This window comes from Pseudorca crassidens, chromosome 6 (assembly GCF_039906515.1).
Source record: "Pseudorca crassidens isolate mPseCra1 chromosome 6, mPseCra1.hap1, whole genome shotgun sequence".
In the NCBI taxonomy this organism is placed as follows: domain Eukaryota; kingdom Metazoa; phylum Chordata; class Mammalia; order Artiodactyla; family Delphinidae; genus Pseudorca; species Pseudorca crassidens.
The window spans coordinates 128,183,040-128,211,020 of NC_090301.1; the positions used below are offsets into that span (position 1 = coordinate 128,183,040).

General features: G+C 45.2%; 1 protein-coding gene across 1 annotated transcript in view; it reads right to left on the reverse strand.

The window, feature by feature from the left end:
• The window catches only part of CYFIP1 (cytoplasmic FMR1 interacting protein 1), a 93,685-nt gene that overhangs the window by 22,828 nt on the left and 42,876 nt on the right, over window positions 1-27,981 (reverse strand). The window contains 14 exon segments of the mRNA XM_067742330.1: window positions 15-214; window positions 4,309-4,428; window positions 5,350-5,458; window positions 5,567-5,643; window positions 7,439-7,535; window positions 9,021-9,177; window positions 10,121-10,379; window positions 10,381-10,463; window positions 10,466-10,649; window positions 11,454-11,601; window positions 12,956-13,122; window positions 19,495-19,620; window positions 20,478-20,600; window positions 27,714-27,831. Of these exon segments, the coding sequence (XP_067598431.1) occupies window positions 15-214; window positions 4,309-4,428; window positions 5,350-5,458; window positions 5,567-5,643; window positions 7,439-7,535; window positions 9,021-9,177; window positions 10,121-10,379; window positions 10,381-10,463; window positions 10,466-10,649; window positions 11,454-11,601; window positions 12,956-13,122; window positions 19,495-19,620; window positions 20,478-20,600; window positions 27,714-27,831 (1,968 nt within the window).

A 27,981-nucleotide genomic window follows, 5' to 3' on the forward strand; every position in this document is an offset into this window, starting at 1 on the left:
GGTAGCATGCTCACCGGTTGGTAGAGCCATTGTAGCAGTAGTTGGGCAGGAAGTCGTAGTTGAGCTCCCAGAAGACGTGGAGGGTGATTCTCCCGTAGGGCGCTGACACATTGTGGTTGGCCTCCCGGAACATGGCGTCAAAGCTGTCCAGAGTCAGGTACCTGCTCAGCAGCCTGTGGGTCATGCGGTTGATTTCCAAGAGGCCATCCAGCTCCTGTGGGACCACAAAGACAGGGGCGTGAGGACAGAGCTGGGCCTGGCATGGCGGCCTCCATCCTCTACGTGGGTAGCGCCATGGTGGTGGGCCAGGAGCGGACAGAGGAGGACGTGGACGGCGAGGGGCTGCACTGAGGGGGGGCCGGTGAGCTAGGCCAAGAACGCACGTGGTGGCGGTCTGGCAGGTGACACAAGCTTCCTTCTCACACCTAAATTCGTGTCCTCTCCACTGCTCTTAAAATGCCCCTCCTTTCCATGGTTGCCCCCGAATGGCCACTGTCCATTCTCTACTGCAATTACCTCCCACTGTCCACTGCTGGCCTCCAAAGCCCTCACAGGGCAGAGAACACTGGGATGTGTCCACCCCCACCCGACGGCACACAGTGTGTCCTCAGGTGTTAGCCTTAATTAGCTTTCCTAACGAACCTGAAGTTACTCAAAAGCATTGCTGTGCAGCAGAACTGGCAAGCATGTTCAGAGGTGGCCTTCCAGGCTCTCACACTGACTGTTCATAAACCTGCCCGGGTCTGTACTATCCCCTGAGGCAGCCACTGGCCCCATATGGCAACAAGAATGTGGCTGGTCCAAACTGAGATGCGCCATATGTGTGAGATGCACAGATTTCAGAAACTGAACGTGAAAACAAAGAATGTAAGATATCCACGTCAATAGAGTTCTTATAATGATTATATGTTGAATTGTTAATTTTTGGATATATTGGGTAAATAAAGTAGATTACTAAAATTAATTCCTCCAATTTCTTTCTCCTTTTCTAATGTGACTACAAGTAAATTTAAAATGGTCTCTGGGCAGAAGCAAGAAGAACTACAATCCTGCAGCCTGTTGAACAAAAACCACATTCACAGAAAGACAGACAAAATGAAAAGGCAGAGGACTATGTACCAGATGAAGGAACAAGATAAAACCCCAGAAAAACAACTAAATGAAGTGGAGATAGGCAACCTTCCAGAAAAAGAATTCAGAATAATGAGAGTAAAGATGATCCAGGACCTCAGAAAAAGAATGGAGGCAAAGATCCAGAAGATGCAAGAAATGTTTAACAAAGACCTAAGAAGGATTAAAGAACCAACAAATAGAGATGAACAATACAATAACTGAAATGAAAAATACACTAGAAGGAATCAATAGCAGAATAACTGAGGCAGAAGAACGGATCAGTGGCCTGGAAGACAGAATGGTGGAATTCACTGCTGCAGAACAGAATAAAGAAAAAAGAATGAAAAGAAATGAAGACAGACTAAGAGACCTCTGGGACAACATTAAACGCACCAATATTCACATTATAGGGGTCCCGGAAGGAGAAGAGAGAGAGAAAGGAACCGAGAAAATATGTGAAGAAATTATAGTCGAAAAATTCCCTAATGTGGGAAAGGAAATAGCTACCCAGGTCCAAGAAGCGCAGAGAGTCCCAGGCAGGATAAACGCAAAGAAAAACATGCCGAGACACACAGTAATCAAATTGACAAAAATTAAAGACAAAGAAAAATTATTAAAAGCATTAAGGGAAAAACGACAAATAGCATAAAAGGGAACTCCCATAAGGTTAACAGCTGATTTCTCAGCAGAAACTCTACAAGCCAGAAGGGAGTGGCACGATACATTTAAAGTGATAAAAGCGAAGAACCTACAACCAAGATTACTCTACCCAGCAAGGATCTCATTCAGATTTGACAGAGAAATCAAAAGCTTTACAGACAAGCAAAAGCTAACAGAATTCAGTACCACGAAGCCAGCTCTACAACAAATGCTAAAGGAACTTCTCTAAGTGGTAAACGCAAGAGAAGAAAAGGACCTACAAAAACAAACCCAAAACAATTAAAGAAATTGGTAATAGGAACATACATACTGAAAATTACCTTAAATGTGAATGGGTTAAATGCTCCAAGCAAAAGACACAGGCTTGCTGAATGGATTTAAAAACAAGATCCATATATATGCTGTCTACAAGAGACCCACTTCAGACCTAGGGACACATACAGACTGAAAGTGAGGGGATGGAAAAAGATATTCCATGCAAATGGAAATCAAAAGAAAGCTGGAGTAGCAATACTCAAATCAGATAAAATAGACTTAAAATAAAGAATGTTACAAGAGACAAGGAAGGACACTACATAATGATCAAGGGATCAATCCAAGAAGAAGATATAACAATTATAAATATTTATGCACCCAACAGAGGAGCACCTCAATACATAAGGCAAATGCTAACAGCTATAGAAGAGGAAATCGACAGTAACACAATAATAGTGGGGGACTTTAACACCTCACTTACACCAATGGACAGATCATCCAGACATAAAGTTAATAAGGAAACATAAGCTTTAAATGACACAACAGACCAGATAGATTTAATTGATATTTATGGGACATTCCATCCAAAAACAGCAGATTACACTTTCTTCTCAAGTGCACATGGAACATTCTCCAGGACAGATCACATCTTGGGTCACAAATCAAGCCTCAGTAAATTTAAGAAAATTGAAATCATATTAAGCATCTTTTCCAACCACAACACTATGAGATTAGAAATAAATTACACGGAAAAAAAACATAAAAAACACAAACACATGGAGGCTAAACAATATGCTACTAAATAACAAAGAGATCACTGAAGAAGTCAAAGAGGAAATCAAAAAATACCTAGAAACAAATGACAACAAAAACACGATAATCCAAAACCTATGGGATGCAGCAAAAGCATTTCTAAGAGGGAAGTTTGTAGCAACACAACCCTACCTCAAGAAACAAGAAAAATCTCAAACAATCTAATCTCACACCTAAAGGAACTAGAGAAAGAAAAAACAAAACCCAAAGTTAGTAGAAGGAAAGAAATCATAAAGATCAGAGCAGAAATAAATGAAATAGAAACAAAGAAAACAATAGCAAAGATCAATAAAACTAAAAGCTAGGGAAAAGAAAAAAAGGTCTCTGGCTTGCATTCTATTTATAGTGGTCAAAACCTCAACCGCATCACATTAAGACCAAGGGCAATGAAACACCATGCCCCAGCCCAAGCCAGGCTGAAGGAAGAGCCACTGTGGGCTCTGTGGCCAGACAGCCTGGATTCTGAGGAAGGAGAGGTGGGCCCAGCAGACACCTGCCCCCCACCTGCTTCTCTAGGAACAACAGTCTTCCTGAAGTTCTCACAAGCTCATTACCATTTGCCTGCAGCCATTATTCTTGGAAGATAGATTTGGCACGAAATCCTTAAGTTGCATTTCCTTCCCTGCTGGCAAAGGTCTGAGGACAATTGGATTTTCTTTCCCTGATCACTCTGCTTAGATACCCAGAGGGTTTTTCCTTTTCCTTGAAAGTCCAATACTACAATGTTAACTACAGTGTTCTTTGGTGTTGGCCACTTTAGGTCGTCTTCCCATGTATGCAATATTTGCTTCTAATATGTATTCATACTGTTTTTTATTTCATCAAAGTTTTCTTTAAGTAGTTTTTTTTTTTTTTTTTTTTTTTTTCCCCCGGTACGCGGGCCTCTCACTGTTGTGGCCTCTCCCGCTGCAGAGCACAGGCTCCGGATGCGCAGGCTCAGCGGCCACGGCTCACGGGCCCAGCCGCTCCGCGGCATGTGGGATCTTACCAGACCGGGGCACGAACCCGTGTCCCCTGCATCAGCAGGCGGACTCCCAACCACTGCACCACCAGGGAAGCCCTCAAGTAGCATTTTTAATGTTTGTTCCATCTCATTGCTTTGGTTTTTGTCTTCAGGGGCCTCTATGATATGTATGTTGAATCTTCACCGTCCATCATCTCCATGACCTTCTCTCAAATCCTTTCTGTCTGTCTTCATTTCCTTTTAATTTTTAAAACGTTCCTGCTTTCATTCTTTTGCCATATCTTTTGCCATAGTGAGGTGTAACTATTTGTTCTTCGAAGTCAATTTAGAATTGTGCATATGAAGAGCAGATGCCCAGGTAGGCCCAGCTCAGTGAGTGCACACCTTTTGAGTTCTATGCAAAAAATGAACCTACCATCAGGTCAATTTATCAATAATGACAAAAGCAGAAGTAGCTCCAACCCCCCAAATCTGCTGAGTCTGAGAAAAAGGAGAGCACTTACAACTATCGATGTCAGGTCTTCACTCTCAAATCGCCCAATTGCCAGTTCCAGGGATTTGTACATGGCGGTGGAGACGCGCTGGGTAATCAGACGATTGAGGTCTATGGACCTGCCCAGGAGCTGGGCACAGAGAGTGGAAAGCATGAACATTAAAAAACAAATAAGCAAGAGAATACGGATCTATCCCAGGAAACTGATTCCAAAAGATAAGACAGACAAATAATGTACAAAATTTAGATGACAGTATGATCAAATACCCTACTTTCCTAGAGCTGAAATTCTGTAAGGCAAAGCTATAAAAGGACTCTTATAGTGTACTTACACTTACATCACAGACAGAAACCCCTAGCCTCCCCAGAGATCCTGGAGAGCCTGGGTCTGGCACTTAGTGTACCCCTTGTAACGGGTTCAGGGCCACCTCCCAGCACAGAGCGGCCTGCGTGTGCCTTACCCCTCACCGTGTCACAAGGATGAGTAGGAGAAAACTACTCCATCTCTACTGCAGAGTCCTAACAACATGTGCATACCTCAGTATCATTTCAATAACATAAAAATACTGGCAAAACCCTGGTGAAAATGTCCCAAAATGTGAATGGTGGTTATTTGTAGATAGAATTACATGAGATTTCCCTACAGTTTTCTGTATTTTCCTTTTGGTGATGTATATATGTTATTTTTAAAGAAACAAAAAAAAACAAGCACTGTATTATTACACTCTGTGCTGGCCAAGAAGCAGTTCCTCCCCACCACTCTGAGCTGACTAGAGTCCACATCTTCTTTCTTTTAAGCTCTGTCTTTTGGGCTCCTGGAAAGGAGTTGTGCTTGGGCCAGGCCTCCTGGGAACTGTGCAGGGCAGCCTTCCCTCGTGTGTCAGGTTATGCAAGAGAAACTGCTTATCTTTAAAACCTCAGCTCTTTACATGGATGGTCCCACAGCCACATACATACTGACATCTATTAAAACCTGAGGAGCTCTAAGAAAACCCCACTATTTCCACTGCTGGTTCCATGCCTCACCGTGCCCCGGAAAGGCCTGGCTCACCTGCACGTGCCTCTGCTTGAGCAGCGTCTCATAGCGATTAGATGGCGGGAGATGGATTGTTGCACCCTGATTCTTGCATTCTGATCGTAACCGTTTGTCAAGAAGCAAACTAGCATGGAAGGAAGAGAGGACAATTTCTCACGTGCTGTGAATTTTAATGGAAATGTCAGATCAAGTTGCCCAAGATTTTGTACCCAAATTACAAACACATACTCACCTTCCTGCCATAACCTTATAATATGCAAATATCTGGTCAGCCAGCTTATAAACAAATTGGTCAAAGCAGAGATTCACCTAAAGGAAAGGAAAGGAAAGCGTGCATTAAATTTTGCTTCCCTAGGGAATTCCCTGGTGGTCCAGTGGTAAGGACTCTGCACTTTCATTGCCAAGGGCCTGGGTTCAATCCCTGACCAGGGAACTCAGATCCCCCAAGCTGTGTGGTACGGCACGCCCCCCGCCCCCCAAAAATGCTTCCCTAAGCCAAGATCAAATAACAGAACTTAAAAAAAAAATTTTTTTTTTGATCCAGCAATTCCACTTCTAGGTATTTAAATGGAGACACTAACTCAAAATGATATCTGTACCCCAGGGTTCCTGCAGCACAACAGCCAAGACATGGAAACAACCTGTGTCCACTGATGGTTAAATGGATAAAGAAGGTATCTACACACACACACACACACACACACACACACATATATGGAATATTACTCGGCCATAAAAGAGAAGGAAACCCTGCCATTTTCGACAACATAGATGGACCTTGAGGGTGCTATGCTAAGTGAAATAAGACAAATACTGCATGATCTCACTTATATGTGGAATCTAAAAAAAACCCAAAAACAAACCCATAAATACAAGAACAGATTGGTGGCTGCAGAGGTGGAGCATGGGAGAACTGGGTGAAGGGGGTCAAAAGGTACAAACTTCCAGTTATAAAATAAATAAGTTCTGGGGATTGAATTAAAAAACAAAACAAAACCACAAAACCCCAACCCTTTGTCAAGGCAACTAAAACAGGCTCTTATGAGAAAACAGAAACATCTTTACTGTTCAACAATAGCAGATTAAATCCATTTCAGTGGGACCAGGAATGACCACCACACCACCACTGAAAATTATGTCAGAACCTTACTTACTGATGGAGAAAAACGCTCCAATTCTCTTAAATACAATGGAATATAAGAAAGTCTCTGTTCTTCACGTGCTCCCAGGGGCTATCGTGCACTGCATCTGGGGGCAGCTCCTGACTCCAGGCTGTATGTCCCAAGAGCCGCTGCCCGTGGCCTCCTCTGGGCTCCCAACATCAGTCAGAGTTGCAGGGTGGACACAGTCTGTGACTTCACCCTCAAAACTGTATCCTCACTTGCAAATGGGGCTAGCACATACCCCTCGGAACTGGGATGAGGACACCCTGTGCTCAGAGCGGAGCTGCTCCAGGACCCACGGGTCTCTGTCCCAGCCCACCCTGCCTCACCCAGGAGCCCACGACATCTCCCCCAAAGAAGCACTTCCTGTGGTTTTTGTGAAGATATGGGGAAGGAGACCCAGATGTATAATGTAATCTGCTGAGGTTAAATTCTCTTACATCTTGAGCTAGAAAATAAGATTTTTCTCCTTAGCTGCATGTACACAGACTTAATAATTCCACTTGTAGGAATTTGTCCTCAAGAATAATCCAATACAACTAAAAAGATACGTGCAAGGAAGTTCATCAAAGCATTATGTATAATTAAAAGTAAAAAGCTAAAACTAGAGAAATTAAATAGAGGTTGGTTCAGTGCATCTCTTCTGTACAAGGCCCCTGCTCTAGACTGTGTTCATGAAAGAAACAGGCAAGATATGCAGTGTTCATGCCATGCAGTCACGTGAAAAGGATGTCCCCCAACAGCTGATGTTTTAAGACCCCAATCATCCTGTGTGGATGCACAGAAAAAAGTGCAGATAGAAGGGTTCAACCCAAAATGTTTATTTCAAAGTTCATTCCATTGTTTGAACCTCCGTGTATTAAAAAGAAAGGTTGTTCCCTCTAACACTCAGAGGAAAAAGGAAAATTTTAAAAGTCTATTAAAAGTGCCTGGGCCCTCACCTCTGCCTCGATTTCGTCATAGAGAAACTGCTTGTTGAACCTGGTGAGGGCATAGTGGGCGCTATCGTTGTACAGGTCCAGCGAGTAGAGAACGTACCTGCAGAGTGGGAGAGAGGTCAGGCCAACCGCCCACACGGGGTTTCTCGGCTCTCACACCCTGCCCTCCACGGGAAATGTAACCCTCACTGTCTTCCTCTCTCATGAGGAAAAACAATCTCTTACTTCAAATGCCAAACTCGGCTTCTGCGAGGGCCCTAACAGAGGCCCCAGCAAGCTGGCCAGACCCTTGGCAGGACATGCCTGGCTCAGCCACGCCCAGGGCGCCTGCTGGGTCCACGAGGGCCTCCTGCAACTTCATCTTCTCAGTTATCACGTTTCAAAGATTTTCACCCCACTCTGCAGTATTTTTAATAACCACAAGAATGAGTCATTTTCTTATTTTTAAGAATAAACTGTCGACTTAAAAAGAAAAACATACAAAGGTCCTGGGCCCCAGAGCTGACCCTGAGCACACCTGGTGTGGCCAAAGCCCCTCTCTCCCTGGACAAATGGTGGCAGCCGACGGCCTCCAGAAGTAAGGTCCCTCTGAGGGCTTGAGGCACGTAAGCAGAGGGCCCAATGTGGCCCTAGAGGCGCACACACGCTCATCAAGGCCTCTAACGCTACGAAACAGACACCACGGCTGCTGCAGAGTGAGGGAAGGCCGCCCTCCTGACGTGCACAGGCAAGGACAGTGGCGGGAGGACCCGCTAGGCAGGGCCCCAATCTGCTCACTACACGACACCCCGTTTGCTATTACTTTCCCTCCATGGACTTCATATTTTCAAAATCTCTGACCCCCTGCCCTGACCCTGAGCTTCAAACTCTAAACAAAGATGTTCAATGAACATTTCCTCTCCCAAATCCATCTGAGTCGGAGGCCATGCCACACACTACATGCCAGGTTACCTCTCCCCTTGCCAAGTTCCCAGGCCTCACAGCACCTGGACACAGTGGACTTGATTAGCTCTACTGCCTCAGCTCTGGATTCCAGTCTGAAGCCAAGACACCTGTTCCTTGTATTGATATCTGAAGTCTCACCCCAAGAATTACGACTTCAGGGAATTCCCTGGTGGCGCAGTGGTTAAGAATCCACCTGCCAATGCAGGGGACACGGGTTCGATCCCTGGTCCAGGAAGATCCCATGTGCCACAGAGCAACTAAGCCCGTGTGCTGCAACTACTAAGCCTGTGCTCTAGAGCCCACGAGCCACAACTACTGAGCCCGCAAGCCACAACTACTGAGCCCACACACCACAACTACTGAAGCCCACGCGCCTAGAGCCCGCATTCTGCAACAAGAGAAGCCACCGCACCACAACAAAGAGTAGACCCCGCTCTTCACAACTAGAGAAAGCCCGCGCACAGTGACGGAGACCCAACATAGCCAAAAATAAATAAATTAAAAAAAAAAAAAAAAAGAATTACGACCTTAAATGAAGTGCTGAGAACAGTCACCCCTCCCCCACCTCCCGGCTCCCAAATGCCACCAAGGGCCTCAATCACACAGACAGGAGGCTGGGACAGGCTTCCAGGACACTCACTCCATCATCGACGCTTCCTTGGTCTCCAGGATGTGGTCTGTCAGGATCCAGGGCATGGACATCTCGATGGGGAACTGGATCCTCCTGCCCATGGTCAGCTCCAGGAAGAACTCTCGGAACCACAACTGCGAAAGGTCACAGCACTGCTGGAGCGTCTCTTAAGGAATTCAAATAACACCACATTAATATTCCGCAAGCAGAGAAGACTGCACAGGATAATGCGAGGGGGCGCGTGTCAGGCTCTCAGCCCTGAGCTGTGGAGAGTGCACATGAGCAGGGAGGGGTCACGTGTGCCTTGCACAGTGTGGCCACAGGCAAAGCCACCTGGACATGCCGATTCTCACTCACAAACAGAGCAGAGTCAGCGTCCAGCCCCACGGGCCCAGCACGGACACCACCGCCCACCAACGGGAGCTGGTCAACACTGCGCGCCTTCTGGTGGGATTTATTTTATACGGGATACAGACACAGCATTACAGGCACACTTGGTGCAGGTCTATCTAATGCAAAATAGATTGAAAAAAAAATGTTTCCATCTTTTTATGAAGAGAAAAACAAAAGCCTTACTATTACTCTAAACCTGCAGCACTTGCAGCCAAGATAGAGGCCTCCCACCCTGGATAATGGCTGCAGCACAGAAATAAACGTGGACGGCTCCACGATGACAAAGGGCATCCACACGTGCCCCGGTCACCCTAGGACGGGCTGTGCACGTCAGGTCACCTGCCACCTTCCACACATTGCAGTCGTGGGCGGCTTCTGATATTTATCACCACCTGCGTCTCGAGCCAGGTGACAGTCACATTGGCCTGCGTTGCTGACCCAGTTCAGGTTACAAAGACTTTGCGTCCAGGTCACTGGGCCAGCCCCGGGCCCACAGGCCTCACCCTTCTAAGGGCCATGCCACATGGAGGGAACCCCCAGCCGGCCGTGCATTTAAAGCAACAGGTGAGGGAATGTCATGAGGGTGGCAACTTGTGTCACTGCCTGGGTGCGTGAAGGGACCACAGCAGGGGCGACCAGGCAGGCAGAAGCATTCTAGATGGTGTTAGTGGTGTTAGAACATGCTGGGCCGGACACTGGTCAGCAGTAGCTCTTACCACTGAAATTTATCAAGTGGGTGTAGAAGAATGACTCGCGATGAAATTTTTCTATGTCCAATATGGTGGGCCCCTCGAGGCTACTTCTCAAGGTTTTCTTGGAACCACTTTTGTCTGCAATGAGGGACTCTAGCATGGTTCTCACCATGTAAAGCTGCATTATCCAAGGAAACATTTGTGGGGGAGAAAATATACATGGCACATTAGTTACGACAAACGCAGATAAACCACGAGGGGGACTGCCCCGTGGACACCGTGCCGGCTCGCAGGGGCGGCGCCCATCCACGAGGCCAAGTCGCTGCTGCTTGGGACAAAGAACTTGGAGCAGAACCCTTCGCCTCGGGCCGTAAATACCAACAAGAAAAACAAACAATGTCTTACCACCAAAGGTTAATAGAGGCGGATAGGTGTAGGACTGCCTCAGAAACGCGTTAACCACATGCAAGAGCCTTTCCGTGCCCACAGACTTGAGCTGCCTGAGCAGCTCAGCAGAGCTCAAGGACTCCGCCATGGTGCGCACCAGGTAGAGCTAGACACGGACAGACGGGAGAGCGGAGACAGCGTTAGTCACACGCAGCACAGGGCAGGGACAGACACGCGGACGAGTGAGGAGGGCGCCAGCGTGCTGGCAGACAGGGGACGGACAGACCCCGGACGGCACCCTCCCTGGGCAGCAATGACTTCCTCCCAGGTACCCCAGAGGTTTCATACACAGTCAGCAACATGCTCTGCTGGTAATTCTCTGAAAGACTGACAGAAGCGATTCTAAAAGCCCCCAACACAGAGATGATGAGTAAGAAGTACAAAGTCCCAAAACAGGAGGGGAAAAGCCAAAGGGCATAGTAAATCAGGTATAAGGGTCAGAGAAAAGCTGCCTGGGGGCAGGAGGGAGCTGAGTACGCCAGGAGAGGGTGCAGCAGAGGTAGCTGAAGACCACAGACACACCAAAGCTATGTTTTTAAATTTCCAAAAATTTTATCTTTAGGAATGATCATTTTTAGAGCCAACATAAAAATTATAACCATACAGTTAAACACCCACCAGGCAACACAGCATAAATACAGACACACAGACTTTCACCCACATTTTTGGGATAGGAGTTGATGCAGTCAAAGTTCTGCATGCAAATAACCAAACCCAAGAATCACAGGGTGTCTGCACCCCAGAGTCACTTGGGCAAGGAATAAAGGAGCAAAAAAGACACAGGCAGTACTTTATCTGCCCAAGCAGACAGCGGTGAGGTCATTTCACTCCCAGCCCCCCTACCACCCTCCAGCTCAGGGTCAGCCCACTCAGGGGAACAGGCAGCGACAGGGGATCGGGGAACAAGAACCTGGGTGCTAGAGGGTCCCACGGCGCGCCGTGGCACTTTAATGTCAAAGCCGCTCTTGGGGTCCTTCTCGCCCCGCAGGGCCGGGTCGTTGAAGGGCTCGTGCCCTGTCTCCCAGTCACACACGGTCTTCCTGATGGCCTGCAGGACACTAAACCGCCCGTCAAGCTGTCAGGGCAGATGCAGTGCTGACAGGCTCGGCACCTTTACAGTCACAGCATCGCTTCGCCTCTCACACAGACAACTCTCACACATGAATCCCTCCGGAGGCGGCGGGGAGATGTGGTAATGGACCAGTTCAACGTGAAACTTTAAAAATAGATCGTTTTCTTGGGGACATTACTACCCTCAGAGGGTCTAATGTAGTTGCATTTTGCATCAATTAGCCCAAACGTGATGTTTTATTTCCTAAACACTGAGACACACTCAGGGCAGCAAGAGGACAGACCCCAAACATCACCCAGAGCTGAAACTCAACCTCCCTGCGAGTCATCCCATTTTCTAACTTGAATTTGAAGTCACCAGCACAATACTGGGGACTTTGCCCATGTCCCCAACTCACCTGGACATCGGGATGCCCCCACTCCCAACAGGGCTCCACCATTCGGAGTCTTCCACAGTGCCACCCTCAGGGCAGACGCCACACCCACACGCCCATCCTAATCACCTCACGGGGAAAGCTCTAGCTAAATCCAGAGTTACTCTAAGGCTACGCTGCATATTTCCCAGTGGTGAGGCTCCATCACAGTAAGCGTGAGCAAAACCAAGGCACTACTGAAAATATGAAAACCTTTACTAAGCCCTCCAGGAGAGAGAACACAAACTGGGAAACCTCACAGTGTAAGATCTTATTAATGCTAAAGTCATTCCATATCAGGTGACAATTATATAAAGCAACAAAATGAAATCAGTACATGTGTGAGTCCCTGTGAGCTTCATTTTAGGTAAATGTCTCTGAAAGAAAACTTTATCTAAAAGGCTAAACATTCATAGAAAACTAGTTCAAGATTGCTACAGGAACTCTGCAATACGTATGTACTGGGTTGGCCAAAAAGTCGTTCGGGTTTTTCTGTAGCCTCTTACGGCGAAACCTGAACAAACTTTTTGGCCAACGCAATAGTTTTTGACTCATTTGTAAGACAGGCGAGAAGGAACAGAAGCAAAAATACTGAAGAAATGGGAGATGAGATTCTGGGTTGTGTGTCCCTACAGGCCTGGTGAACAGAACTGCCAGACAGATTTTGAGACACTCCCTGGCCCCAGATAAGCACCCCCTTGTCCCTGGGTCTCCAGACTGCCTGGACCTTCTGTAGTTGATTTATTGTGGGTTGCTCAGGTTAATAATTGGACCCACTGCATTACATTTAGAGGAAATTCACCCCAAGGGTGCCTGGAGGTTGAATATAGATGCACTTTATGAAAATGTTAACTCTACAGCTGTTCAAACCTAAGCTGATCCTTCAGTTTTGGATGACCGTGCAGGGAGTGTGTGCAGCAGCGCTGACCTCTGGATGACGTTTTTCTTCTTCTTGATGGCCTGCCTGAGCGGCTCCCTGAGGGTGACCTGGGAGAAGTCCTGCAGCGCGGCGTAGACAGTGTGGCGGATGGCATGGTTGAACACGCTCTCCATCCTGCCCATCAGCACCTGCAAGCCTTTGATCATGGCGATCACCTGCAGGGGCACGGACACATGATCTTCAGTGTGCTGGAGGGTCACAGCTGAGCTCCATGGGCCTGACACATGCCAGGAGACTGCCTCCCCCAAGCACCGGGCCTCTCCCTGGCCTCCTGCGTTTCTGCTCTGCACCTGCAGCTGTCCCTGTTCCTAGGTCTGACCCCATCAGACCATGAGTGCCTCGAGGGCAGGGACAGATCTGCTTGGCCTGGAGCCAACATGGGGATTTGGTAACTGACTCAAAATACTGCTGAATGCCTTAGGGTGTACCTCTCTGTGAAAGACTTCAACAAAACAGAAAAAGATTCAGGAAAGCAAATTTGTTATTATCTGGACAGGAAGAAAGAAGTTACAAGCTTGTAACCCAAATCCCATCTTTAAACCAGCGGTCCCCAACCTTTTTGGCACCAGGGACCGGTGTCATGGAAGACACTTTTTCTGAGGATGGGGTGGGGGGGAAGGTTTTGGGATGATTCAAGTGCATTACATTTATTGTGCCCTTTATTTCTATTATTATTACATTGTACTATATAATGAAATAATTATACAACTCACCATAATGCAGAACCAGTGGGAGCCCTGAGCTTGTTTCCCTGCAACTAGATGGTCCCATATGGGGGTGATGGGAGACAGTGACACCCGAACTGTGTTGCTTATGTCCCGTTTACTCCGTAAGATGCAGCTTAATTGTCACTTGCCACTCACTGACAGGGTTTTGATATGTGTCTGCAAGCAACTGATTTATTATGGTCTCTGTGCAGTCAAACCTCTCTGCTAATGATAATCTCTATTTGCAGCTGCTCCCCAGTGCTAGCATCACTGCCTCGGCTCTACCTCAGATCATCAGGCGTTAGATTCTCATAATGAGCACACAACCTAGATCCCTCACATGCGCAGTTCACAGTAGGGTCCGCGCTCCTATGAGAATCTAATGCCGCCGCTGATCTGACAGGAAGCAGAGCTCAGGCAGTAATGCGAGCGATGGGGAGAGGCTGTAAATACAGATGCAGCTTCGCTCGCTTGCCTGCCGCTCACCTCCTGCTGTGTGGCCAGGGGGTTGGGGACCCCTGTGTTAAACAATAATGGCACAGTGAATTAATATGCATAAAAAGGTCAGAAGAAAATGCACTGAACTGCTTAAAGTTCATTTTTGTGATGGCATCAGAGACATGATCCTGTCCTCATCTCACATGTATGTTTTCTCTGTTTGCTTTGAGGATTATATGATGAATCTGGGTTGCTTTTCTAATGAGAAAAAAAAGGGAACTTTTCTATTTAAAACAACAAATTCTCCAACTGAAGTTGAATTGAATTCAAATTCACAGCAATCTGAATGAAAATGAAATTACTATATATTCAAACTTATGGGATGTAGGAAAAGGTGTGCTGAAAGGTAAATTTGGAACTTTGGATGCATATATTAGAAAACAGAAAAGCCTAAGGATAATAATAACCTAATACTGATCACCAATTTACAAAAAGGTAAAACAAAATAACCCTCTCCAAAAGTAGAGGGAAATGAATATCTAAGAGCAAAAATTAATGAAATAGAAAACAAGCATATAATAGAGGGTGATCAACTAAGATAAAGCTGTTTTATAAACAAACAAGTGCTCAGCAAGACTGATCAAGAAAAAACAAACAGATCAGGCATGAATTACAAGCATTACAAATAAAGAGGGGACACTACCACACGATTTACAAATATTAAGAGATTATGAGACTATACTGGAATAGGATAAACATACAGATCAGTAGAACAGAATTAAGAGTCCAGAAATAAACCCTCACATTTATAGTCAATTAATTTTCAAGAAGGGTGTGAAAATAATTCAATGGGTTAATATTATCGTTTCAACAAATAGTATTGGTACAACTGAATATCCACATGCAAAAGAATGAAGCTGGACTCCTGTGTAGGAAAGGGTCATCTCAGCAGGCCTGGGATGACCAAACCCTGCACGTTCCCAGGAAAGGTCTGGCCCTTGGTTGGCTCCTAGGAACCAACTCTGAGCCACTGAAATACTCAGCCTGAAGAATGTCTGTGTGCCTGAGGCTTTGGGCCATTGCAATAGCAGTTTCACCAGATATTTTATGCTAACAATGTGATTTATAGCAAACAGCTGTTTTTGCTCTGGATCTGGAGCCTGAGTAGCTGAGGTCAATCGTGCATGTGCTACATGCCTACATTACTGACCCTCAATAAAATTCCTGGACACCAAGGCTCAGGTGAGCTTCCCTGGTTGGCAGCACTTTGCATCTGTTATCACCCATCACTGCCAGGAGAATTAAGCACATCCCCTGCAGCTCCAATAGGAGGGGGACACTGGAATTTGCACCTGGTTTCTCCTGGACTTCACCCAGGTGTCTTCTCCCTTTGCAGATTTTAATTTGTGTCCTTTTGCTATAATAAATCATAACCTTGAATAGAACAGCTACTTAGTCCTGTGAGTCCTTCTAGCAAATCTAGCCTGAGGGTGGTCTTGGGAACCCCTGACAGAACACCCTACCTCACACCATAAAAAAATTAACTCAAAATGGATCACACCTCAAATATATGAGGCAAAACATAGGAATAAATCTTTGTGACTTAGGTTAGGCAGTAAAGCACAAGTAACCAAAGGAAAAATTGAAAAACTGAACTTTATCAAAATTAAAGACTTTTATGCTTCAAAAGACCCCATGAAGAAAGTAAAAAGTTAATGGGAGAAAATACTGCAAATCATATGTCTGATAAGAACTGGTATCTAGAATATATAGAGAACGCAATAATAAAAAGACAACTAATTCAATTAAAAAATGGGCAAAGGATCTGAACAGACATTTCTCCAAAGATATACAAACTATCAATAAGCACAGAAAATATGCTCAACAGCATTAGTTGTTATAAAAATGCAAATCAAAACCACAATGAGATATTACTTCACATCTAGTAGGATAGCTGGAAGCAAAGGACAGATATCAGGGGTTGGCAAGGAGTTGGAGAAAGCGGGACCCTCTAGCACTGCTGGTCGGAATGTCAAGTAGTGCTACCACTTTGCAAAACACCTGGTAGTTTCTCAAAATGTTAAACACAGAGATACCATATGACCCAGCAATTCTACTCCTAGGTGTATCACCAGAAGGAACGAAAACAAGTCCACACAAAAGTTCACAGCAGCATTACTCAAAAGTGAAAAACTAAAACAATCCAAGTATCCATCAGCTAATATGGATAAATAAAATGTGACATATACATACAATGGAATGTGATTTGGCAATGAAAAGAACGAAATACTGATACATGTGTGAACCTTGAAAATATTATGTTAAGTGAACGAAGCCAATCACAGCCACGTATTGTATGAAATGCCCAGAATAAGCAAATCTACAGAGTCAGACGGTAGACGGGTAGCTGCCGCGGGATGAAGAAAGGGGAGAATGGGGGTGGGGGGGTGACTACCAATGGGCTCCTTTTTGAGGCGACAAAAATGTTCCAAATTTGATTGTGATTGCACAATTCTGTGAATAGGTATCCCCGAAGCACTGGATTTTACCCTTTAAATGGATGAACTGTATGGTATGTGGGGGGAAAAGCTGTTACCAATAAGATGAGAACTTACTATGAAAAACTGTGTCAAAAATTAGAAAATTTAGAAAGATTCTTAGAAAAACTTTCAAAATACAACTTACCAAAACTGATACAAGAAGAAACAGAAAATCTGAATACCCCTACGTATAGCAAAGACATTGAAAGTTTCAAAAACCATCCCATAAAGGAAAAGCTTCACCAATAAATGCTAGAAAACATTTAAGGAAAAAAATAACATCTTACACAAACCACTACAGACAACAGAAAAGAAGGAAGTGCTGTGAGCCATTTTACAAAGCCAGCATCCAAAAACTAGAGTGGAAGGTTATCAAAAAGCAATGTTACCCACTCCTCAGGTGTGGGCTAAGCACAGTGACTTCCTCCCCAAAAGCGCCCTATGAAAGGGGGCGATGGCCGGTGTGGGTAACCTCAGCCAGGTGACCAAGGGCAACACCAGCAATGATGAACCACAGTGACAGCATGGACCTCGCATGTGAGGTGATGAAAACAGCTCTGTGGTCCTCCTTCGCAAAAACTACAACCCCAGTCTAATCAAGAAAAAAACATCAGATAGGGCTTCCCTGGTGGCACAGTGGTTGAGAGTCCGCCTGCCGATGCAGGGGACACAGGTTCGTGCCCCGGTCTGGGAGGATCCCACATGCCGCGGAGCGGCTGGGCCCGTGAGCCATGGCCGCTGAGCCTGCGCGTCTGGAGCCTGTGCTCCACAGTGGGAGGGGCCACAACAGTGAGAGGCCCGCGTACCGCAAAAAAATCAGATAAATTCCAATTGAGGGACATTCTAACAACACCTGACTAGCACTCCTCAAAACCGTCAAGGTCATCACAAACAAGAAAAGTCTGAGACACTGTTGTGACCTAGAAGAGCCAAAGGACACAAGATTGACTATATGTGATGTAGGATCCTGGATCAGAGGAAGAACGTTATAGAAAAGTGAGGAAATATGAATAAAGCAAGGGCTTTAGCTAATAATAATGTATTGATACTGGCTTATTAAAAATGTAACAACACTAATGTAAGATGTTAGTAATAAGTGAAAATGGGTGTGGGGTATATAGGAATTCACTGTACTACCTTTGCAATTTTTCTGTAAATCTAAAAGTATTCTAAAATGAAACACTGAAAGAAAAAAGTATTATCAAAAGCCACTCTTACTCATGAACCTTAATGCAAAATCCAAATCAAAATATTAACAACTTATATCCAGCAATATATAAAGAGGATAATATATCATGAACAAGTTGAGTTTAAACCAGGAATGCAAGGCTAGCTTAACACCAAACCGGATCCAAAAAATCCTCTCAGTGTAAATCTACCACATTAATGGAATAAAAAAGTCATAAAACTATCTCAACGGATGCAGAAGTGTTTTATAAAACTAATAGAAAATCCATGATAAAATCTCTTAGCAAACAAGGAATAGAAGGCCACTTTTCTGATCTGAGGAAGGGTGGCTATAAGGAACCTACAGCAAATATATCATACGGTGAGATGCTGAAAGCTTTCCCTTTGAGATGAGAAACAAGACAAAGATGCCTGGAGCCTCCTTCTATTTAATGAGTAGGGATCCTACCCAGTGTGATTAAAAAAAAAAAAAACAGAAGGGGGAGAAATAAAACTGTCATCATTTCCAGATGATATGATTATATAAGTAGAAAATCCAAAAGAATATATGGGTAATTTATTATAATTAATAAGTGAGTTTAGACAAGTTGGTGGATACAAGGAAAATACAAAAAATAATTCTGATTTTAAACATCAGTGATAAACATTTAGAAAAAAATTAAAATACACCATCAAATATCAAATACCTAGAAATAAAGCCAACAAAAGGTGTGAAAAAGTTTTACAGATGAAAAGAGATCTTAGAGAATCTTAACAAATGGAGGGACATACCAGATTCATAAAAGACTTAATTTTATAAATCTGTCAATTCTTCCTAAAATGATCTATAGGTTTATTCATACCCTCATAAAAAATTCTAACAGGTTTCACTGGGACATGGAAAGGTGATTCTAAAATGTTTATGAAAATACAAAGAGCAAGAATAGCTAAGGAACTCTTGAAGACAGAAAGACCTGCTGTACCAGACGCATGATTAACTATTGTAATTAACACAGAGGGGTGTTAGGAAAGGATAGACAAACTGACCAATGGATTAGAACATGAGCAGAAACACACCTGCCCAGGTATGGTCACCTGACTCACAACAGAGGCGGCAAGAAGAGCAGTTGGGAGGGTTGGTGGGGACATTTCAGATCCAAATGTGAAAGCAGAATAAGACATCCAGAAGACAACACAGGAGACATCTTCATGACCTTGGGGTATGCAAAGATTCCTTAAATAAGGCAGGAAATGCACAGCTACAAAATCTACATCCAAACACTGGATGGCAGAGCAATTAAGAACTATTCATCCAAAGGGTCCTAACGACAGTGCAGAGCTGGGGGCCACACAGCTGTGAAAGGGGCTCTTCTCCCTCAGACACCCAGGTCCTGGCTCACTCCTCTTGTGTGTGGCCATAAAGAAGCTGCTGCAGCTCCCAGGCTCTCACTCAGAACATACCCCGCCTGCCCCAGGGGAGTGTCCACGCAGAGACCGGGAACCCACAACCTATTTTACTCTCTGTTTTGACAACTGTGACAGATGCAAAGGGCCGCCCTACACAGATACAACGACATCAGATAAGCAGCTCATTCATGTTTTTGCCTTTGCTTTGTAAAGGGAAGACAGTTTCAGGCCAGAGTCAAAGAAGGAAGAGAAAGCAGACAAAGCACACCTCCACCAGGGCGAACTTCTCCTCGCTGGTGTAGTTGTAGCGGGTGGCACGTTCATACTCCTCGGCGTTGTCAGGGCAGTCCTTGTTGGAGTACTTGTCCGTTGGGTGCACAAGTTTCCACGAATACTGGTGTGGTCAAAAAGAGGGGAGACAGCCACACTGAATGCGAAATGCTTAACTGCTGGTCTGACTCACAGGACCATCACCAAAGCTACCTAAGGTCAGCCTTCTATTGTTCACTGAGTCTGAAAGTCACACAGCGGCATGTGTGCTCGCACACACATGCATACTATACATGCACACATGGGCACATGCACACTACACGTGCACACACACACAGACACCACACACACGCATACATAGTCCATCTCCATAAAACTGCAAAATCTTCTGGCAATGTGACTTCAGGTTCAAGTAATACATCAGAAACTTAAGACATACATGAGGTAAAAAGGCCTGGATATTTTATGTGGAATATCTAAGACTATAAGCGTTTCACCTCCATTTCTAAAAGAATCAGCCTTTCAAACAATCAGGTACCCATCCAAATATAATCATCCTTATCTGAGCAAAATAAACAACAAAAGGGAAAATCCTCTATGACTTACGGGTATCCAAATCTTTCTATGCACCAGAAACCACTTTACTAACCCTAAACAAAAGAAACTCATGGCTAGAAGTACACAGAGTGCTGTTTTAAAACAATGAGCATCATAGCAATACAAATTTAATTCTATCAATATGTTTTAAAAGATAAGGCCCTTTATTTGTAATATATGTAAATGAAGTGTACACTGAGCCGTCTTAGAAACATTTAAATTAATATATACTCTTATTTCTAGTGCCAAAGATAAAAAGCCAATTTGTTCTCGATCCAAAGACCAAAGTTAATGCAGAAAAAATATAATTTAGTCAAGTTTGGGAAGAAAAGCACTTCTAACCAAGTAGGGAGTACATTTCCAAATAAAAGTGAGAGTGCCCACCACTTCCATCACATGAGCACTCCACTGGGACAGCAGCTGCAAGCCCTGCAGCGCCAGGTCGAAGAGCTTCCGGTACTCAGCATCCGTCTTCTGAGCCTCCTGGCGGCCTGAGCCTGTGACCACCTAGAGAAGACAGAGCATCAAGAAGTCACAAACGTCCAAGAAACCACCTATCAAACCCAATCTAGAAGCCTACCCCAAATGCACACTCACAAAGTAGAAAATGATATGAGCACAAGACTCTTCCGTGCATCAAAAGGCAGAGCAACTGCAGAGCCCGCGTGATGGGCACACGTAGCTCAAAACACAGAGAAAGGCCGCCACAGCCTGTGCTGGAGGGGTTTGCAGACCTGGTCCTTCCTGAAACATGCGCACAGTATGTTTCTAACTTAGCTAATAAAGGAAAACGTGCGCATATGTGTATTTGCTTATATCAAATAATGAAAACTTAGATTTAAGAATGTTTATCTACAGGCCAGGAAAGCAGAGGGTAGAGAGGAAGGCAGACTTCTCTGAACATACCTCCTCTGACAGATCTGACTTTAGAACCACATAAACAGTTCATATATTATGATATAAAATTGAATTGGGGGAAAAAGCAATCCCCCAAACTCAAATGCAAAATGAAACAATGAACTGAGCTGTGTAGGACTGAATTGGCATTGTGACCACACAGAGGAACCATGTAGTGTAAGTGCCTAACATTAAGGTTTTGGTTGCCAAGTCATCCATTTCAAAGACATCCATCTTGAATAAACATATTGCCAGCTACCCAAGTAGATAAAGAGCCAGCCCACCCATGAAGTTCCCCTTCTAGAAAGCCCATGGTGACCTAGATAACTGCCAACAGGGCTTTTCTCCTCCCACACCTTCATCCCTGCTCTTATGTTTTAAATTCACCAACAGTGAACCCGTGAAACCCTAGGCACCCCACCCTCAGCCCTGACAAAGGCAGAGCCCCAGGTCTGTGCTCCCTCCCTCTCTACCTATGACCTCGCTTTGGGGCTCTGGGTGTGTGCTGTGTACCCTCTAGGACCTGTGAGTAATCAAACTTGTTTTTCTCAAAGTTCCTTGATGGTCACTGCAGAGAGTATGTGGCAATCGTGAGGACCATAAGGGCCAGTCCAGCCACAACACTGGCTCTGGTGTGGGCTGGAGGTGGGGTGTCTGTGGGGACTGCCAAGAGGAGTACAGGTCCAGGCATCACTATCTGTAGGCTGAGACCAACACAAAACAAACCACTTCAGTGACTTTGAGAAATAACGATTTGATGTAACATCCCTAGAGGAAGAAATCTAAGGACAAAATTAACTGCAAAATAAATCTGAAGGGCTTCCCTGGTGGCGCAGTGGTTCAGTCCGCCTGCCGATGCAGGGGATGCAGGTTCGTGCCCCGGTCCGGGAAGATCCCACATGCCGCGGAGGGGCTGGGCCCGTGAGCCATGGCCGCTGAGCCTTCACGTCCGGAGCCTGTGCTCCGCAACTGGAGAGGTCATGGCAGTGAGAGGCCCGCGTACCGCAAAAAAAAAAAACAATAATAATAAAATAAAAATCTGAATTTCTAGTAATTGTTATTAGCAGTGCCAGTACTGCTATTTTCAGTGCCAGTACTTCTATTTTAAGACTGCTGAGTGTATACTGAGACATGTAATCTGACCCCAGTCAAAATATGCTGGGTTTCCCTGGTGGCGCAGTGGTTGGGAGTCTGCCTGCCGATGCAGGGGACGCGGGTTCGTGCCCCGGTCTGGGAAGATCCCACATGCCGCGGAGCGGCTGGGCCCGTAAGCCATGGCCACTGAGCCTGCGCGTCCGGAGCCTGTGCTCCGCATCGGGAGAGGCCACAACATGAGAGGCCCGTGTACCGCAAAAAAAAAAAAAAAAAGCAGAAGTCTTTAAGAATGAGGACTTTCACCATGGGAGAAAAAAGAAAAAGGCAGAAGGAAACTGAAGTAGACTGACTAGAAAACAGTACTCCAAAAGCTGGTTTGTTTCTTTAGATATGCTAGGGAATCAATTATTTTAACACATGATGCATAAAGCAAAGGAATCCAGCTCTGGAAGGCGCAAGGAGCTGAGAGGACCACCAAGCTGAGGCCTGGTGAAGTCTCACATCAGGGCAGGGGATGCAGCCGTCCACATCCCAGAGTCAGCTGGACCCCCCAGCAGCCCTCAGCATGGCCACCGAGAGGCCAAATAGGCCGGGACAGTGGGAGCTGACTATGACCAGGGCCCTGAGCCGGCAGCGTACAGACACACAGGGGACAGAAATCATGATAAATGACACCAGAGGGAATGAGGGAGATGGCTGGGACAGGCATGTCAACCAACTGCAGTGTATGGAACTTATTTGGGTCCTGAGGCACACAAACCTGGAAAAATACACCACTAATGATAATGAGCAAACGGGAAATCTGAACAATGACCCACTATTTAATATTAGGGAATACATTTGTTGGTTTTTTAGGTGGGATGGTATTATGGTTATATGTTAAAAAGGGCCCTTATCTTATAGAGACACATGGGAAATACTTTCAGAGAGAGTGCTATGTCATCTTGGATTGCTTCAAGCTAACCCAGACCGAGGCACAGGGTTGGAGGAATAATTGAAAAGGGGCAGGTGATTAAGCTCAGCGTGGCACCTGAGGGGCCAGGACTGGTCTCCCCCTTTGTATGCTTGAACATTTACATAACGGAGAAATTGAAAAACAAACAAGCAAACAAAATTTATACCCAGAACCTGGCTCTGGTCACTGTTAGAAACTGAACAGATCTGGGGGCTCTTGAGGACTCAGGGTCTGTGCACAGCTGCACTGACATTCTCATGAACTATTCAAACCCAGCCGCTGTCCCTGCTCAGTACAAATCCTTACCCTCTAGTCAAAAGAAACTGAGTAAACAACTTGAAAATAAAATTAAAAAGATAACTCCATTTACAATAGGATCAAAAGGAATAAAACACTTAGGAATAAATGTAACAGAATAAGTACAAAGCTTGTACTCCGAAAATGATAAAACATTTTTGAAAGATATCAAAGAAGGACTAAACAAATGGAAAGACATCCCCCATGTTCATGGATTGGAGGTCTCAATCTTGTTAAGATGGCAATACTCCCCAAACTGATATACAGATTCAGTGCAATCCCTATTAAAATTCCAGATGCCTTATTCTGTAGAAATTGACAGGTTGATCCTAAGATTCATAAGGAAATGCAAAGGATCCACAAATAATCTTGACAAAGATGACAAAACAATCTTTAAAAAGAAGAACAAAGCTGTAGGGCTTCTATTATCTGGTTTTAAGATTTACTATAAAACTGTAACATCAAGACAGTGTGGTAGTGGCATAAGGACTGACAAAAGGTCAATGGAACAGAACTGAGAGCCCAGAAATAAAGCCTCAGGAGTAGAATCAATTGATTCCCCCCATCACCCAGTTTTACTGAGAAATAACTGACACACTGACACTCAACTTTGTATTAGTTTAAGGTGTACAATGATTTGATATGCATATATTGTGAAATGATTATACAGTAAGTTAACATTCACCAACTCACATGGTTACAATTTTTTTTCTTGTGATGAGAACTTCTGAGATTTACTCTCCTAGGAATTTTCAAATATGCAATACCGTATTGTTAACTGTAGTCACCATGCTGTATATTACATCCCCAGAAATTATTTATCTTATAACTGAAAGTTTGTACCTTTTGACCATCTTCACCCATTTCTCCCACCTCTTGCCTCTGGCACCCACCAATCTGTTCTCTGTAGCCATGAGTTTGGTTTTTTTTAGATTCCACATAAAGGGATATTAAATAGTATTTGTCTTTCTCTTTCTGACTTATTTCACTTAGTATAATGCCCTTTAAGGTCCATCCATGTTGTCACAAATGCCAGGATTTTGTTCTTTTTAAGATTTTTTTGATGTGGACCATTTTTAAAGTCTTTATTGAATTTGTTACAATATTGCTTCTCTTTTATGTTTGGGTTTTTTTTGGGCCACAAAGCATGTGGGATCTTAGCTCCCTGACCAGGGATCAAACCTGCACCCCCGTCATTGGAAGGCGAAGTCTTAACGACTGGACCACTAGGGAAGTCCCAGGATTTCCTTCTTTTGTATGGCTGAATAATATTCCATTGCATACTGTATGCCACATTTTCTTTATCCATTCATCTGTCTATAGACACTTAGGCTGTTTCTTTGCTTTGGCTCTTGTAAATAATGTTATAATGAATATGGAGGTGTACAGTCAGTTGATTTCTGTTGAGGGTGCCTTCAGTGGGGAAAGAATGGAATTTCAAAAACAGTACTGGGGGGCTTCCCTGGTGGCACGGTGGTTGAGAGTCCGCCTGCCGATGCAGGGGACACGGGTTCGTGCCCCGGTCCGGGAAGACCCCACGTGCCGCGGAGCGGCTGGGCCCGTGAGCCATGGCCGCTGAGCCTGCGCGTACGGAGCCTGTGCTCCGCAACGGGAGAGGCCACAGCAGTGAGAGGCCTGCGTACCGTGAAAAAAAAAAAAAAAAAAGTAACTTAAAATGGATCATAGATCTAACTATAAGAGCTAAAACTACAAATCTCTTAGAAGAAAACAAGGGGTAAATCTTTGTGACTTGGGTTAGGTAATGGTTTCTTCATTATGACCAAATGCACAAACAACCAAAGGAAAAATAGATAAAATTGGACCACATCACAAATAAAAAATTGTGCTTCAAAGGACACCATCAAGACAGCAAAAAGACACAGGAGAAAATATTTGAAAATCACATAACAGATAAGGGATAGAATATAAGAACTCACACAACTCTACAGTAAAAAGAAGGTAAATAACCCAATTTAAAAATGGGCAAATGACTTCAAGAGACATTTTTAAAAACTGGCCAATGAGCATATGAAAAGATACTCAGTTTCATTAGTCATTAAGGAAATGCAAATCCAAACCACAACCAGATACCACTTCACATTCACTAGGATGGCCAGAATCAAAAAAACAGCAACAAGTGCTGGCAAGGATGTGGGGACATCAGACACTCACAGACTGCTGGTGGGTGTAACATAGTGCAACCACCTTGAAAACAGCCTGGCAGTTCCTCAAAATGTTCAACACAGAGGTGCCATAAGACTCAGCGATTCCATTCCTAGATAGCTACCCAAGAGAAATGAAACCTTATGCTCACACAACACTTGTACGTGGATGTTCACAGTAGCATTATTTGTAACCCACTGTCCATCAGTCAACAGCAGATGAACAAACCAACAAAATGTGGTGTGTCCAAGCAGTGGAGTATTATTCAGCCATAAAATTATTATAAATAAGCCATAAAATTACTGATACATGCTATAACATGGATGAACCTTAAAAATACTATGTCAAATGAAAAAAGCCAGTCACCAAGGAGCACATATTATGATTCTATTTATATAAAGTCCAGTAGGCAAATCCATGGATAGAAAGTAGATTGCCACGTGCTAGAAGGAAGGGGAATGGGGAGTGACTGCTATGGGTGCAGAGTTGCTCTGGGAGATGATGAAAATGTTCAGCAATGGACTAAAAACCTTTGAATTGTATAATTTAAATCAGAGAATTGTCTGGTATGTGGATTATGTCTTCATAAATCTGTTTAAAAATAAACTGTGCAAAGCTTTTAAAGGTGGATCTCTTTTCTCTTATTAAAATCATCATCTATGGGCTTCCCTGGTGGTGCAGTGGTTGAGAATCCGCCTGCTAATGCAGGGGACATGGGTTCGAGCCCTAGTCTGGGAGGATCCCACATGCCGCGGAGCAACTGGGCCCGTAAGCCACAACTACTCAGCCTGCGCGTCTGGAGCCTGTGCTCCGCAACAAGAGAGGCCGCGATAGTGAGAGGCCCGCGCACCGCGATGAAGAGTGGCCCCCGCTTGCCACAAGTAGAGAAAGCCCTCGTACAGAAATGAAGACCCAACACAGCAACAATAAATAAATTAATTAATAAACTCCTACCCCCAACATCTTCTTTAAAAAAAAAAACCACGCATACGCCCTTTTTTAAAAAACAAAAAACCATCATCTGATTATAAAGGCACGATAGCAGACACCAGAAGGCACACAGGAACCATGCACGCTGTCAAGGGCTCCTATTTGGAAAGGTAGAAGCCAGCTCTCTGTGTTGTTTGAGAACATCTCAGGAACTCAGTTTACAACAAAATCATGAAGTCCTGGGGACTGGCCCCCACCTCTACTCTTCGGGCTGCACTGGCCTCCGCAGAGGGGTGAGCTAATGTTCCTCATGGGGAGTCGGCTGCCCACCTGGGGTCTGCAAGGAGGTGATGTGCCCCAAGTATTGGGGCTGTCTTTCAGTCATCTTGGTTACACGATGACAAGTGCTCGGGGGTGAGGGATAGAGTGCATATTGTCCTGCAATGAGCAGGACCAACAGATTGTTCCCCCCAAATGTAATGGGCCTCCTGAGAACCCCGAGGTACCACGATCTCGGAAACCAGACCTGCGTATGTGGCCCCAAGTCCTCGGGTTCCTCTAGACCACCTGCAGCACCCACAGCACTGACCACCGCCCTGACCCTGACCTCAGTGCCCGGTCCACTAAGACGTGAGAAACGACACTCCCGCTGCCGCTCCCCCTCGCTCAGACCCCCGTGCCACCCACCCCATGCGTGAGCAGCAATGGCCTGGAGCCAGGCTTGGGGCAGGTGTGGGGAACGTGACCGGCCCAAGCAAGGACACAGAGAGTCCAGCTGCAAAGCTGGAAGGAATTAACAAGGCCCATGGCCGAAGAGACCCCCCTTCCTCCCACACGCAACTCCAGGTCTCCTCTGGGCACTCGACGCATCTGCCCACCGACTCGGAGGCTCCTGCACTTTCTCCCTCTAGACACGAAAGGGGCGCAAGTCAGAACCACCCCTTCTGTTCCTGACGTCCTCCACTCTCCCCACCCCTCTCCTAGCAGCTTGGAACCATGGAACTACACTAGGAAATGCACTTAATTCATGGTCTCACCTCAGTCCTCAGCCCCGTGTTAACGTTTTTCTGAAAAAAGAAGAAGCTTTCTTGTACAGCTGAACAGATCCAAACAAACTCCATTATATTTGCCCTGCCTCATCCATTATTATCAGTGCTTTTTAAGCACGCAGTGCTAAACTACGTTTCTCAAAGCGATCAATGGTAGTATTTGGGCGCAGAGAATACAAGGGCCACACCAGACCCCATGTCCCCAGGTGCGCTTTGCAGGCAGAGGCCACTCACCTCGCTGTTGCTATAGCGCGCCAGCTCCGAGATGAAGCGCATGTGGTCCTCCCGGATCTGTACCATCTGCTCGCAGATGTTGTACTGTGGGCTGCTGCTGGAGGACGTGCACGTCCATCTGGTGGTAAAGGGGAAGCATGCGTTACCTGACAGGCGACTGGCTGAGGGCACATGCACAGCAGGCCCACCTACCACCCCGGGAGCCCCGCTGCAGCCAAGAGGTAGAGATGCAGAGGAAACGTGGAATTCTCCGCATGGAAACAGAGCC